This window comes from Perognathus longimembris, chromosome 15 (assembly GCF_023159225.1).
Source record: "Perognathus longimembris pacificus isolate PPM17 chromosome 15, ASM2315922v1, whole genome shotgun sequence".
Lineage (NCBI taxonomy): Eukaryota > Metazoa > Chordata > Mammalia > Rodentia > Heteromyidae > Perognathus > Perognathus longimembris.
Genome location: NC_063175.1, coordinates 9,776,373 through 9,792,393, shown reverse-complemented (window position 1 = coordinate 9,792,393; position 16,021 = coordinate 9,776,373). Strand labels below are relative to the sequence as shown.

Genomic DNA, 16,021 nt, shown 5'->3' with positions numbered 1-16,021 from the left:
CTGTCACATTTGGGGTTCCTGTCTCGGCAACACTCAGACTGTTTTTCCTCTTTGACTTGGGTGGAGGGGGAAGGGGTCGGCGGACCTCGTGTTCCCCGATCCTCCTCCAACAGTGGGAGCACGGGGGTCCGGGGGTCTGGGGGTCCGGGGGTGGGGTGGGCTGGGGAGGGCTTTGTGGCTCCTCCGGGCGCGCGCCGCTCCTCCCCGCCCCGCGCCGCCGGGTACCACGGGGCGGCCCCCCACATCTTCATCCCGGAGGGGGCGACGTCGCGTCCCGCTCCTCCCCGCGCCCCGCGCCGCCCCGCGCCCCGCCCCGCCCCGCGCCCCGCGCCGCCCCGCGCCCCGCGCCCCGCGCCCCGCGCTCCGCTCCTCCCCGCGCCCCGCGCCGCCCCGCCCCGCGCCCCGCACCGCCCCGCGCCGCGCCGCACCCGCATCCCGGAGGGGGCGGCGCCGCGCGCGCCCCGCTCCTCCCCGCGCCCCGCCCCGTGCCGCCCCGCCCCGCGCCGCCTCTCCGGGGCGCAGCAGCGGATGGGAGCGCACTCGAGTCCCCGAGTCCGGGGCGCTGCCGGGGGCGGCCGAGGATGAAGATCTGGAGCTCGGAGCACGTGTTCGGGTGAGGCTGGCTGCGGGCGGAGGGCGGCGGTGGGATTTGGAAAGGCCGTCCGGAGGACCGCGGCCTCCGCATCCCGGAGACACACCGGCGCTCCCCCTCCCAGGGCCGTGACCGGGCAGAGACCCGCGGAGCCCGTGGCGCTGCGGGGCCCGGCGCCGCAGGGGTTGGGGGGAGCCGGCGGGGGCGGCGGGCATTCCGCGCGCTCCGCGGGGAGGCGAGGGCCCGGGGGTCCCCGGCGCAGGGGAGGCCTGCAGAAGCAGCCGCGCCTTTGGATGAGGAGACTGTGCATGGTCCTCAGCCCAGCCGAAAGCACCGGTCCCGGAGGGTCCCCGGAGGGCCCTGGTCCCTGAGCGCATTTGCAGGCCCTGGAAACCCCAGGAAGCGCTTCAACATGCCTTCCCTCCTGAGTGGTATCTTCCCAAGATCTGAAATCAGAGAGAGAGAGAACGAGAGAGAGAACGAGAGAGAGAGAGAGAGAGAGAGAGAGAGAGAGAGAGAGAGAGAGAGAGAGAGAGAGACAGAGAGAGAGAGAGAGAGAGAGAGAGAGGAAGAGAGAGAACCAACCGTGCGCGCTCGCCGCAGGGACCAGACGCAGGGACCAGTTCTAGAGCGAGGGCTCTACTGCTGGAGACATAGCCCCCTTTCTGGCTTCTTAGTCATTAAGTGGTGATAAGCCCTAGATGGCTTAGAACTGAGATCCTCAGATCTCAGCCTCCTGAGTAGCTAGGATTACAGGCGTGAGCCACCAGCATCGGATCTATTCTTTAATTATCTTTGAAATTTAAAAGAACAAAGAATTTTAAATCCCCTGATCCTACTCCTGGGTGTGTGGGGGCGGGAGGGGGGGAGGATTCTGCATGTCATGTAGATGGTCATCTTTGACTTTTTAAGATGCAACATCATAGTAAAAACTCAGCAGCTGGCTTCAGAACCCCCCCAAAGTATTCTGTGGAATCAAACCCAAGGCTTCATGCATGGTAAGCAAGCACTCCACACCAGTTCACACTCCCAGCCCGCGGGGGGAGTTGTGACATCGCTGGATTCCGGGATGCAGAGCCCTGGGCTCCATTCTCTCCAGGACCAGTGAAGTGTAGGCTGATGAGAGTCACCTGTGAAGTCACTTTTTTATGTTTTTGGTTGCCAGTCCTGGGGCTTGGACTCAGGGCCTGAGCACTGTCCCTGGCTTCCTTTTGCTCAAGGTTAGCATTCTACCTCTTGAGCCAAAGTGCCACTTCCGGCTTTTTTCTGTATATGTGGTACTGAGGAATTGAATCCAGGGCTTCATGTATAGGAGGCGAGCACTTTACCACTAGGCCATATTCCCAGCCCCTGAAGTCACTTTTGAGATATATATATATATATATATATATATATATATATATATATATATATATATTTTATTTTGGAAGTACCGAGGTTTGAAGTCAGGGAGTCGCTCTCCTTACGTCCTATGCCCGACTTTTCTGCTCCAGTTACTTTTCAGATGGCCTCTGGCACTTTGGAGCAGGGCCGGCTTCAGATCCAAGTCCTCCTGCTGACAGCCTCCTTTGTGCCTCACAGGCTTGATACACTAGATCTGGATGTACTGGTTGAGCTACCGTCTGTCCTCCAACCTCAGTCTTTCTCATCCCTGTTTCTCTAGCAGCTGGGATTACAAGTGTGTACCCAGCCAGCTGTTAATGCTTGCAGTAACTTTTGCAGCTACAATCCCCTTATTTGCAAACCTTTCTTGAAGAATAAGTTATATACCACTCAGTTATCAATCATGGAAGTTACCTGTTTAAAAGTGTCCAATTGTGAATATATTTACAGAACATTGTAGTTTTCAGTAGATGGTGAAGCCGCCAGCACAGTTTTGGACATTCTCATCATGCCTTCTACCCCAGCTACATTCTGCTTTCCCTTGGTCTTTCCTAGATATTCATATAAATGTGATCATACCATGTGTGACATTTTGTGTCTGGCTTCTTTTGTTTAGCATCATTGTTTTTGGGGGGTGGTCACCCATGTGGTAGCATGTGTTCATACTTGGTTCCCCTGACACCGTGCAGTGCCTGACACACAGTAGATGCTCAGAAAGGGGCCAGGGTAGGTCACAGGAGAGCAAATGCCCTTCCAAAAGAAAGGGGCTGGAAGGTGGGGTCCACTCAGGGAAGTAGGGCTGTGGGGGGCCATGGGCCTAGTGCCAGCGTACCTGGCCAGAAGCAGGAAAGAGATTCATTAGCATCCCAGGTAGAGTTGAAGTGCCCAGTCCCCCACTCCACAGGCGGTGCCTTTTCTTTACCCAAAGAGAGCTAAAGTGTGAATTCGATGGACATCTTTCCAAAGGTTCAGGTTCAGGTGCCCGGGGTCCACAGAACTCCCATTTGTGGACACCTGTGCCCACACATAGAACATGTAACTTGGGGGCTGGGGATATGGCCTAGTGGCAAGAGCGCTTGCCTCGTATACTTGAAGCCCTGGGTTCGATTCCCCAGCACCACATATACAGAAAATGGCCAGAAGTGGCGCTGTGACTCAAGTGGCAGAGTGCTAGCCTTGAGCAAAAAGAAGCCAGGGACAGTGCCCAGGCCCTGAGTCCAAGGCCCAGGACTGGCAAAAAAACAAAACAAAACAAAACAAACAAACAAACAAACAAAAGAACATGTAACTTGGTTTGCTTTTCTGAAATAGAATTGTCTTCTAGCTTCTCGATAGTGTGCTTTGGAGGTCTGTCCATAGATAGATATTTAAAGGTACAGGTGTAGGTGGATTATACCAGCTGTGTGAATGGAGACTGTCCTCCTTCATTTTTTGGGTTGGTCGTGGGGCTTGAACTCTGGGCCTGGGCACTGTCCCTGAGCTCTTTTTTTGGCCAGTCCTGGGCCTTGGACTCAGGGCCTGAGCACTGTCCCTGGCTTCTTCTTGCTCAAGGCTAGCACTCTGCCACTTGAGCCACAGCGCCGCTTCTGGCCGTTTTCTGTGTATGTGGTGCTGGGGAATCGAACCTAGGGCCTCGTGTATCCAAGGCAGGCACTCTTGCCACTAGGCTATATCCCCAGCCCCGTCCCTGAGCTCTTCACCTCAAGGTTAGCACTCTACCACTTGAGCCACAGCACCACTTCCGGTTTTCTGGTGGTTAATTGGAGATAAGAGTCATGGACTTTCCTGCCCAGGCTTGCTTCGAACCGCCATCTTCAGATCTCAGCCTCCTGAGTAGCTAGGATTCCAGGCATGAACCACTGGCGCCCGGCTGCTAGCCCTTGTGCTAACACAGGGAGACAATTAGACCAGTAGATATTAAGTTGCTCAGCTCTTGGAAAATATTGAGGATCCAAATAGATTTTGTTTGTGTTGATTATATATATCATATTAGAGCCGGATGTAGTAACTTGACTGTGGTCCCAGCACTTGGGGACTGGAACTTGCAGCCAGGGCCAGGGTGCTGTCCCTTAGCTTTTTTTTGCTGGAGGCTAGAGCTCTACCACTTGAGCCACAGCTCCACTTCTGGCTTTTGGGTGGTTAGTTGGAGATGTAGAAGTGTCTTATGGACTTCCCCAGGCTAGCTTTGAACTGTGATCCTCAGATTTCAGCCTCCTGAGCAGCTAAGACTACATGGTTGAGCTACTAGCACCCAGTTGAAGACTGGCCTTTTAAAATACTGTCTGTAGTGTCTGTGGTCTAGAAGGAGATTCCACTCTTCGCTTTGAAACCCCCTGTTTGGCTGTAAGCTGTTTGGATAAACCTAGCCTCACACAGATATGCAGTTGGAAAGATAGAAGTATTTTACTGTCTTGTAAGTATGTAATTTGTGTATTTTTTTTATTACTGTGTAAAGAAGGACTCTGATGGTTTCTTAAAAATGAATGGCAATATAAAACTGTGACAAGGAAAAACTAGCTCTGAAAATGAGGGAGGGGGGTAACAAGTATGACAAGAAATGTACTTACTACCTTTCATATGTAACTGTAACTCCTCTGTACATCACCCTGACAATAAAATTAAATTTAAAAAACACAAAACAAAAACACAAAAACTAGCTGGCTGGGTTGCATTCACACCAATTGGCTTCGGCGAGCGCCCTCTGAGGGTGAGTAGTGGCATCGTGCCCTTCCTGTTTGGAGCCCCAGGTTTATTTACCCTGTTTGCTGTAGGGGATAATCATCATAACTGTGGCAGTGGGTACAAGTTTTCCAAAATTGCAGTTTTCACTTGAAAGCTCAGATTTTTATCTTTGGCCACAAATAGGGTATACCAGTTGTTTACTTTGAATTGGCAGGCATTTCATGAATTGTCCAGCAAATGTCGGCCAGCTTCCCCAAGCTGGAACAGCTGTCAGTGTGTTGGTCTCCCAAGTATCAGGTGCCAGGTGGTGGGGTCGCAGGGAGCTGGGCCGGCAGCCCGAGCAGCGCGCAGTCCAGCGCCCACAAATAGCCAGGGAACTTGCTCTGCTGACCAAGCATTTTTGGTGCACTTCCTGTCCCGACAGAGAATAGCAAAGAGAAGAGTGCTCAGGGGTCAAGTGGTACTAATTAATCATCTTATCATTTCCGCACTGTCCTAAGAGAGTCCACCACTCTCTCCTCATGTGAGGAGTTCTGCATTGGTGAGGGATAGTAACCAGGCTGTGGTTTGGAATCTTGCCTTTGCTGCTGGGGTGGTTCCAGAACTTTCTCTCCGTTACTTTATATCCATGTAAAAATGGACACTGGAGAAGGGCCAGTGATGTCTTGCTGGTGCTTTGACAGACACATCCTGAAAGACTCCAGCATCACGAGCTGCTCATTCTCTAAGGGCCACTGGAGGTAGAATATAGTTGAACCTTTCATTTGTGGCTTCCTGGTTTAACAAAGCAAACTTTTTTGTGTGCTATTATTGGGGCCTGAACTCAGGGTCCTGTCCCCTTAGCTTTTTCACTCAAGGCTGGCACTCTACCACTTGAGCCACAGCTCTACTTCTGACTTTTTGGTGGTTAATGGGAGATAAGAGTCTCATGGACATTTCTGCCTGGGCTGGCTTCAAACCTTGATTCTTAGGTCTCAGCCTCCTGAGTAGCCAGGATGACAGGAATGAGCTGCTAGGTGCCCAGCTTCAAAACAAACCTTTTTATTATGAAAATTTTTCAAGTGGAGAGCTGAAAGTGTAGGATGTCTTTGGTTGGTTTTCCCTGGGTGAGTTCAGGCATATCCTAGGCAGCACAGACTTTCCTCCTACAGAGAACTGGCACTCTGGCTGTGGTCAGCGAGGGACTTTTCTTGTTCCCTTCCAACCCTCAGCACACAAGTGGAATTCATCTTCCACCTGCCTTGGATTGTGCCATCAAGAACACAGTGGGGCGCATACAAAGAAACAGGTGCATCTTGGAGCCTTCCCAGCTTCGCTTCCTGTGGGGGACAGGATTTGCATGCTACTGTTTTCTCACTGTGCAGTGGAGCTTTTGAGAATAATCTTCAATAATTTCCAGTCCACCTAAATTTGGCTGTGAGAATGTAGAATTCAGGACCTGGGCACTATCCCTTAGCTTTTTTACTCAAGGCTGGTGCTCTACCACCTGAGCCACAGCTCCACTTTGGCTTTTTCCTGGTTCCTTGGAGATTAAGAGCCTCACAGACTTTCCCGTCTGAAATAGCTTTGAACTGGGATCCTCCGATCTCAGTTCCTGAGTCACTAGGATTAACTAGTGTGAGCCATGGACATGTGGTAGGTGTGTCTGTGCAGGAGCTCAGGGTGGAAGGGTTGTTTATCAGAGAGCAGTAGGCAGCTGTGTACGTGGCTTACAGGGGGATGAACTAGGAGGAAAACTGTTTACCCATTTAGCCCAGGGCTGAGGGCTAGAAATTGTGTCCTGCAGGGACCCCTGGGGAAGAACCCTCGGATCCACAGGGACTCCCCAGGATCCGAGGTGCAGGACTGGAAGTCTCAACAGGTGAGCTAGCGACACATCATCTCCGTCCCTGCAGTCTCACCGTCTTGAGGAAATCAAGATGTTTGTGTGGCCAGGAGAGGCTGGTGGATGACTATGACTCGTGGTTGTCTTTACAGTGGAGTTACAGACACTTGTAAATATCCTCAAAATTTCAAACTGCTTCTATCTCGCACCAGTTTAGAAGACTGTACAAAGCATAGGTGCGCCCCAACTTTCAATAGAGTCACACCCCTATAAACCCCTGGCAGGTGGACTATAGGGTCAGTGAAAACACATCAGTGTGCGTGGCCAGCCTGGTACACCTGAGATACAGCTCCGAACTAGCTTTAGCCTGCGTTTGGGCAAAGCTTTGAACACAGTGTGTCCTCTCTGTCTCTGTCTCTATCTCTGTCTCTCTCTCTTGCTCTCTCGCTCTGCAGATACTGGGGCTTCACCTCCAGTCCTTGCATTCCTGCTAGCTCTACCACTTGAGCCGCAACCCCACTTCTGGCTTTTTTTGCTGGTTCATTGGCGATTAGAGTCTCTGGGATGCCCTGGCCCGATTCAAACTGAGGTTCTTGGATCTCAGCTTCCTGAGCAGCTAGGAACACAGGCATGGCGCGCGGTGCCTGGCTGCAAAGCCCATTTCCTAATGGATATCTGAGTCCATGAGCCTGGCACATCTTGATTGCTTACTGAAGGAGAAAAGCGGGATGCCTGTGGACTTGCACCACCATAAAGCAGAAAGATCTTGAATCCAGTGGTAGTGTTTGAGGATAGGTCAGCAGCTGGTGCTGCAGAGCACTGAGCCGCTGGGAGCCGCCATCTTGCGTTGGTGCTGCGGCTCAGGAGGTCAGGGCTAGCCTGTGCCCCTAGGTGGAGGCTAGGGAGGTCAGGTAGGATGGGAAGTCGGGGCTAGCCTGTGCCCCCAGTGGAAGGCCTGCCACGTACAGGCTGCTCTCCTTGGTTTCCCATGGGCAGGCTGGGGGGCCTGCATCCCAGATGAGGACGGAGGTCCCCCTGCCAGGGAGCCCCCTCCCCACCCCGCACCGCCGAGTGGGGAGGACAAAGGCCAGGGAAGGGGGGTGGCACCTCCCCAGCCTCAGAGCTCTGAGGGTGGGTGTCGCTCCTCTCGCCAGCCACCCGTGGGACACGGTGATCAAGGCGGCCATGCGGAAGTACCCGAACCCCATGAACCCGTGCGTGGTGGGCGTGGACGTGCTGGAGCGCGGGGTGGACGGCCGCGGGCGCCTGCACAGCCTGCGTCTGCTCAGCACGGAGTGGGGGCTGCCCGGGCTCGGGCGCGCAGTGAGTACCCCCCCCCCCCATGGCCCCTGCCCCCTCTCAGCCCCCCTCCCACTGATGCCACCTCCCCCCCCCACTCCTCCCTTCCACCTGCAGGCGCTGCTGGCCCCCCTCTGCCTCCCAGAGCCGGCCCATCCGTGTCTCCCCGTCCACGCCCGCCCGCGTGTCCTGAGCTGAGTCATGAGACTCCACCTTGGGTGGGCCAGTGTCCCAATCGGGGCTTCTCCATGGGGCGGGGGGGACCACAGCTCCGCCCGCACAGGCCCCCGTCAGGCCCGCCTGCCCTCTGGCTCCCCCCCCCCCCACAGCCAGGTCTCACCCGTGGGCTGTCCACGCTCACCGGAGCACTCGCCCGCGCCTGCATTGGGGCCTAGGCACAGGCAGTCTGACACACCTCTCCCCGGGGTGCTTTTCCAGGCCGTGCCCTGGAACCCTCACCCGGGGACCCTCACCCGGGGACCCTCACCATTCACCCTGTGTCATTTCCACCTTTTTTTTTTTTTTCTTCTGTATCTATCGCCCAAGGGAGTGGGGTTCCCTGAGCGGGGTGTGTCTCTTCGGTCCACATCTTCACCCCATTTCACGGCACTAGTTGACTAAGTGGATTCATTAGAAAGTGGAATCTATGACATGCTACATGCACGTTGTGTTTTGTGTTTTAGATTTTGGGAACCAGTAGGACTTTCACATACGTCAAAGAGAGCTCTGTGGTGGACCCTGCAGAAAAGAAGATGGAGCTTTGTTCCACCAATGTAAGCAATGGGCTACGCTGGGAAAGGTGCTGACACATGAAGAATGGCAGCATTGAGTTTGTCTTCAGCCTGCCTCTGGTCTAACTGATGGACTGTTTTTATTAGGAAGAGGGAATTGCTTTAGTGGTATTTTAGGAAGTGGAGAAAATCCAGATGAATAAGTTGTGGTGTCCTATTGTGTAGCTGGTGACCATCACTGATGATAACCTATTGTGTGTTGAGCACTGGCGGTTCACACTGTAGTCCTAGCTACGCAGGAGGCTGAGATCTGAGGGTCGTGGGTCAAAGCCAACATGAGCAAACTTCTTTGTTTTGTTTTTTTTGCCAGTCGTGGGGCTTGAACTCAGGGCCTGAGCACTGTCCTTGGGCTTCTTTTTTTTGGCTCAAGGCTAGCACTCTTGAGCCACTTGAGCCACAGCGCCACGTCCGGCTTTTTCTATCTATGTGGTGCTGAGGAATTGAACCCAGGGCTTCATGTATACGAGGTGAGCACTTTACCACTAGGCCATATTCCTAGCCCCTCTGTGAGACTCAGGTGTGACTCAAGTGGTAAAGCTAAGAGAAAGTGCCCAAGCCCTGAATTCAAGCCCTAGTACAGGCAATTTTTTTTTTTTTTTGGCCAGTCCTGGGCCTTGGAGTCAGGGCCTGAGCACTGTCCCTGGCTTCTTCCCGCTCAAGGCTAGCACTCTGCCACCTGAGCCACAGCGCCGCTTCTGGCCGTTTTCTGTATATGTGGTGCTGGGGAATCGAACCTAGGGCCTCGTGTATCCGAGGCAGGCACTCTTGCCACTAGGCTATATCCCCAGCCCCAAGGCAAATTTTTTTTTAAAAAAGGTTTTGCATGTTTTCCCCACACAGACAAACATTTCAGAACCCTTTGCCTTTATCTGAACATCACTCACTGAATACATGTACTGAAATAATGCCATCTCTCATATTAAGTACAATGTTTATGTCAGTAGAAAAAGAAGCAATGAGTAAGATATCATAAGAAATGTACGCACTGCCCTACTATGTAACTGCACCCTCTTTGCACAACACCTTGTAAAAAAATTTATGTCCAATTAAAAAAAAAAGCAATGAAACAAAAATGCACATAATGATGAATTATTACAAAGTGAATGCACCATGGAAGCAGAGGTGCGCAGCCGCCCTACCCAGTGTCTTAAGTCCCAACCATAAAGACGAATGTTAGTACTATCTATCATTTGTCTGTCTGTCTGTCTACCTATCTACCTATGTATGTATCTTTAGGCAAGGCCCGCACAGTGGCACCCAGGCTGGTCTGTGTTCCTCCTTTCTCAGCCTCCTGAGTCCCAGCACTTCAGCTGGGACTGCAGCCACGCTCCACCATATGTAGCCTATGATCATTTTTAAAGCCATTTCCCCTTCCTCTTAAATAAATATCATATGCATACATAAAACATACATTATGTGTACATGATCTATAGGTATATATTTATGCATACATATATACACATATACTTTATATGGTGTGTATGTATGCATATATATACATATATACACACATACATATGTGTGTATATATATATATATGCATGGGGTGTAGTTTAGTGGTAGAGTGCTTGCTGAGCATTGGCTAAGTCCCTAGGTTTGATCCCTGCAAAAAGGAAGGAAGGAAGGAAGGAAGGAAGGAAGGAAGGAAAGAAGGAAGGAAGGAAGGAGTATCCAGTGTTAGTCTAATGCAGATACAAAGAGCATGTCGTAAGAAGTGCCTAAACTAGAAAAATGGGATTCATTTTAGTGCTGTGGACCAAACTGAGGGCCTTGCATATGTTAGGCAAGCATTCTCCCATAGAGCTTAACCTGTAGCCTCTTAGGACATGGTTTATTTCATGAAGTATTACTTACAAGCTGGGCATCAATGGTTTATGCCTATGGTAATCCTATAGCTACTCAGGTGGCTGAGAGCTGAGGATTGAAGTTCAAAGCCAGCCCAGGTTGGCAAATCCTTGGGACTATTTCCAGTTAACTAGCAAAAAGCCAGAAGTGAAGATGTGATTCAAGTAATCATGTACCAGCTGGAACGCCATGTTTTAACAGAAAACATAAAGCAGACAGGAAGTTGGATAGTTTAGGGGAAGTAGAACTTGAGTCTTGGCTCCATCATCTGTGTGGGGTCTGGGGTCTGTCAGGTGCCGGACTGATTCAGGCTCGGCTGTATCCAGCAGAGGGCTCCGGCCCTGTCCTCCAGCAGCTGGTGGCTTTGGTGCTGCGCAGGTGCCCTGTGGGCAGAGCCTGGCTCAGCGCAGGGCGGGCGGGTGTGTGGAGAGCTCGGGTTGTTACCACGTGATGACTGCGTGTGGCAGACACAGCGTGGTGGAGCCTCGGGCCCCTAAATGTCCCATGTGGTCCTGTGGGGTTGGGAGAGTGTGGGCATGTGGTTTGGGAAGAAATAGAATTGAAAGCCGATGTTTGTTGTTGCTTTTTGTGTCTCAAGATCACACTCACCAATCTGGTGTCCGTGAACGAGAGGTTGGTGTACACCCCTCATCCCGAGAACCCTGAGAAGTAAGTGCTGTCACCCTGGCTGGGCGGGGCTGGGCGGGGCTGGGCGGGGCGGTCAGCCTCCTGACCCCGGCCTGTGCCGCAGGACTGTGCTGACCCAGGAGGCCATCATCACGGTGAAGGGGCTCAGCCTCGGGAGCTACCTGGAGAGCCTCGTGGCCAACACGATATCATGCAATGCGCGGAAGGTACGTCCCGGGGGCCGGGCCTGCGAGGGAGGGCGCCAGAGGGTTTCCGGGTGCTGGGATCGCCTTCACAGCATTCCCTCTGGCCTTCCGGGGCGGTGGAGAAACACTGGCCAGGCTCCGAGGGGCAGGGCGGCCGCCAGGCCGAGGAGGCGGTGGAGCTGCTCTCCTTAGTCAAGAAGGTGCAGGGTTAGTCTAGAGTGTAAACCGGGGGCTGGGAATATGGCCTAGTGGCAAGAGTGCTTGCCTCCTACACATGAAGCTCTCGGTTCGATTCCCCAGCACCACATATACAGAAAATGGCCAGAAGTGGCGCTGTGGCTCAAGTGGCAGAGTGCTAGCCTTGAGCGGGAAGAAGCCAGGGACAGTGCTCAGGCCCTGAGTCCAAGGCCCAGGACTGGCAAAAAAAAAGAGTGTAAACCGGGAACGAGTACTTCAGAGAGCCCCAGATGGAGGGCACGGAGTAGGCACGCAGCATCGGCACTGTCCCAGGGGGAGCTCAGCCTCGTGGCAGTTTCCTGGGTAGTGTCCACCAAGTGGCTTTGGCTGAGCCCTCAAACCTCCCTGTCAGCTGCCAACATCGCATCTCCTGCTGGCAGGATATGCAAATGAGTGTGTGTGTGTGTGTGTGCATGCACACACTGATACTGGACCTTGAACTCAGGGCCTGGACACTGCCCCTCAGCCTTTTTGCCCAAGGCTAGTGCTCTACCACCCGAGCCACATAGATCTGCATTTCTGGCTGCTTGCTGTTATTTGGAGATAAGAGTCTCACAGACTTTTCCTGCCCTGCTGGCTCAGATCTCAGCCTCGTGAGTAGCTAGGGTTACAGAGCCCCTGGTGCCCGGCTAGGAATGAGCTTTGTCACAAAGCTCAGGAGGAGATGGATCCTGGAGGGCACCCCTGAGGGTAGAGACTGCTCAGGGCATCTAGCCACGCTCCCCTCCAGCAGGCTGAAGGAATGTCTGCGAGGATGGCCTCAAGTTCAGGGTGAATCTGTTTTCCAGAGGAGGACTGTAGCTCTTCACCTCAGCTCTCCTCAGGGGCTTAGGTCTGCAGTCGCTTGTCCTTTCCAACCGGGGCTCAACCATCTACATTTCTGAGATGGTGGGGTGCTATCTATGGCTGTCTTTCCTGTCATCTTGTGCTTAAAACACCATTGTAGCCAGGTGCTGGTGGCTCACGCCTTTAATTCTAGCTTCTCAGGAGACTGAGATCTGAGGATTGAGGTTCAAAGCCAGCCAGGGCAGAAAAGACAATGAGACTCTGTCTCCAGTTGACCAGCAGAAAGCCCAAAGTGGAGTGCCAGCCTTAAACAAAAATGCTAAAGGGCAGTACTTACACCCTGAGTTTAAGCCTCAGTTCCAGCACAAAATAGCCCCTCCCCCCAAAAAAATCCTACAATGATTGGAAATCTACGTATGGCTTGCATTTAGTCTAGTAACAAATGGAAGAGCCAGTCTGCTGAGTTTTTAGAAGAGAAAGAACAGGCAGTAGTTTTGCTCAGAGCCACAAGGGAAACACAGAGCTCTCAGAAAACTACAAGAAAGCTCAGTGGGCCAGAGCTGGACTTACTGTTGTTTTCCCACTGACAGAGGCCCTAAGTATTTGCTGTAACAAGATCTTATAGGGTGGAAAGAGCCCCGGAGGCTAAAGCCGCTTGAGGCTTTTATAAGGAGAGTCTTGGCTAACCCCCCTGGAGCCAAGTGGACTTCTTTTATTTCACTCCTGAGCGGCTGCTGTATTGAAGTCCCATGGCAGAACTGCTGCCTGTTGCTGGAGATGAGAAGAGCCGTCACTCTGGCCGTGTGGGAGATGGGGGTAGACGGGGCCGCGTGGCAGCCGTAACGCCGGAATTTGGGGGTATCACAGCCATGCTCTACAGGCCTCTCCTGGACCAGGATATGCTATTTTAGCTGCTGGAGCAGCGCAAGCCAGGTGCATTGATTCACTAACTCAGTAGCAAATCTTCAGTTCTAGAAGCATCTCTCCCTCCCTCTTCCTTTCTCACTTCTCTCTTTTAATGGCGCTGGTAGTGGGGCTTGAACTCAAGACCTAGGCACTGTCCTTAGCTTTATCACTCACGGTTAGCACTCTACCATCTGAGCCATAGCTCCCCTTGCAGCTCTTTGATGTGTAACTTGAATCTCATAGATTTTTTTTCTTTCCTGCCCGGGTTGGCTTAAAATCTTGATCCTCAGCTCTCAGTCTCCCAAGTGGCTAGGCTTGCTAGGTTTGCCTGTGTGAACCACCAGCGCCTGGCCCGCCTAATTTCTGGGCTCGGAGAGGTCCCTGCAGTCCAAATCCCAGGTCCGTAGCTTGCCATGTTAGTGGCCGGCAGACAACGTGACAGGCATTGCTGAAATCTTGTGCTGTTGCAGGGCTGGGCTGCTATCGAGTGGATAATCGAACACTCTGAGAGCGCTGTCTGCTAACAGGTGTGCACCTGCGCCTTGGGACCACACGGTAAGAACGGTGCTCCTTCCCCAGGGAGAGATGTGCAGTATTTTTCTAATGGGGTGCAGATGATGCTGAAGGCTGAATTGATCTGTTTTCCCCCCACCCCCCGGCTGTGGGGGCTTGAACTCAGAGCCTGGGTGCTGTCCTTGAGCTCTTTTGCTGAAGGCTATCATGCTACCATTTTAGGCCACAGAGCCACTTCTGGTTTACTGATGTCGCATGGATTTTCCTGCTCAGGCTGATCCTCACATCTCAGCCTCCTGAGTAGCTAGGATTACAGGCGTGAGCCACTGGCACCCATCGGGGAATTTTTTTTTCTTGCAAAATTTGCACTTTTTCTTTGCTTTTTTTCTTTCCCCATGGGGCTTGAAGCAGGGCCTCGTGCATGTAGGCACCTGCTCTGCTACTGGGTTCTCTCCCCACCGCCTCTCCCAAGCCTGCACATATTCTTAATGAAGAATATTTGTGCTACTGGCCATTTCCTTTTCCTGGCAGGAGCCACTTGTAGAATCTCCTGGAGTTTCCCGGGCATTCCTTGGCCTTCTGGGACCTGATGTCGGGTTGCCTGGCCTGCATCTTCCTGTCACCATGGGTTACAGAGCACAGTGTCTGTCTCCCTTTGTGTAGGGGGCACCCCCTTCTGCCTAGGCGCCGTTCTGTTACGTTGCCGGGCCGTGCTTCTTTCCCCCTGCCCGTCGTCCATTTTCCCACTCCGGAACCCTCACTCAGCCAGCAGCCCGTGGGGTTTCTGGTGTCCCGGAGGACTCCCTAGTGACTTTGCCTAAGCCACGGAAGCTTGCCGAGACCCCGCGGTGGGGCCTCATCCTGATGTGAGCTGGGCTCTTAGGGGACTGTGTCGCAACCCTGGGTATTGGGGGGCAGCGGGGAGGTGCCAGACGTTTGATGTCTCATGAGCTCCTCAGGTTCCTTTTCTTCATAAACTAGGGCTAAAGTGTCCCCCATCTTTAATTAGATACCTCGCCAGAATTTTGCAAAACCAAGGACAAGAGGAAATATGGAGAAAGGAAAGGAAGTGTGGATGTGCTTCTGCCCAGGCTGGGAAAGGCCCGTGGAATGTGCTGGAATCCACAGCCCATGGCGAGGTCCAGCACCAGGAACGAGGTGCAGCAGCAGCCACACAACCACCTCATCCCGGGCCACTCCCCTCCCGTTCCGATTGTTCTCGACTGTTCTTGTGCCTTTGCTGAGCTCGGCTGGAAGAGGCCTTGTCGGGCTCTCCCGCGGGCTGGCGGGCCGGGCTGCCTGGCTGCTGTCACCGCCGTCCCTGCGGAAGGAAGTCAGGAGGCCCCGGGCGGCTCTGCTCTGGTCTCCGGGTCCCTGGGGGAGGACGTGGCCTCCCCAGCAGCCGCCCTGCCCTGAGCTCTGCACGGCGGCTCCGCGGCCAGGGGAACTTTGTGCCAACCCAAGGTATCTTCTCTCTAGAGTGGCTCTGACAAGAGTCACCCACCTCAGGGAGCGGGGCTGGCGCCCCAGGACCTACCTGCCCTCTGTAGACTGTAACCCCTGTCTAGTGTGTCCCCCTCCCCGCCCCGGTCCTGGGACACCTGGCACGGACTCCGTGCCTGCAGGAGCGCTCTGCCAATCACCTCCCTAGGTCACCTGCTGCTGGGGGGGGGGGGGGTGCCAAGAGGCCTCAGTTTCCCATTGTGTTCCTGATTTGCTTCTAGTTTTATGGCATTTTGGGGCCAAGGACAAATGCCGTTCCCCTGCTAATGTGTTTAAATCAAGTACTAGTTGAGATAACACTAGTTAAAAAAGAACAGCCCATGTTTGCGGCTTGAGAAGGTGCAGGACTCCTGAGCTGTAAAGGCCTCTTCTCCTACCAACCAACTCCCTATTTCTACCAAACCTCCCACAAATTTGTGATGTCTATTGACGTCTATGTGTGTTTGTTTTCCTTTTCCTTCTTTCATTAAAATGACATGGGAGCACATCGTATGTACTGGTTTCTAGCTGTATATAACTTCTGAACCACAGTGACACGAGAACATCCCTCAGCCACGCACCGATGGCTCACGCCTGTGATCTAGCTCCTCGGGAGGCTGAGATCTGAGGCCTGTGGTGGGAAGCCGGTCTGGGCAGGAAAGTCCATGAGACTCATCTCCAGTTCACCAGTAAAAAGCAAAGTGGTAGAGTGCCAGCCTGGATTGCAAAAGCCGAGTAAGAGCACAAGGCCCCGAGCAGAGGCTCAGTATTGGCACAAATAAAAGCAAGCAAAAACCACCCCTCTGGGGGCCTAGGACGCCTGTGCCGTGCCTTAGTCCCCCAGATC

The 16,021-nt window shown here is 53.3% G+C and overlaps 1 protein-coding gene across 2 annotated transcripts; it reads left to right on the top strand.

Moving 5' to 3' along the window:
* Positions 1-541: 541 nt before the first annotated feature.
* Positions 542-15,608, top strand: Prelid3a (PRELI domain containing 3A). 2 transcript variants are annotated; one of them, XM_048363362.1, is made up of 7 exons: positions 542-613; positions 7,637-7,805; positions 8,465-8,554; positions 11,016-11,086; positions 11,169-11,271; positions 13,650-13,706; positions 14,702-15,608. In XM_048363362.1, the coding sequence occupies exons 1-6, from the start codon at positions 582-584 to the stop codon at positions 13,701-13,703; spliced, it is 519 nt and encodes a 172-aa protein (XP_048219319.1). In that variant the 5' UTR covers positions 542-581; the 3' UTR covers positions 13,704-13,706; positions 14,702-15,608. The 2 variants fall into 2 exon arrangements, with proteins under 2 accessions (XP_048219319.1, XP_048219318.1); XM_048363361.1 differs by having other exon boundaries at positions 13,650-13,734.
* The last annotated feature ends 413 nt before the right edge of the window (positions 15,609-16,021 follow it).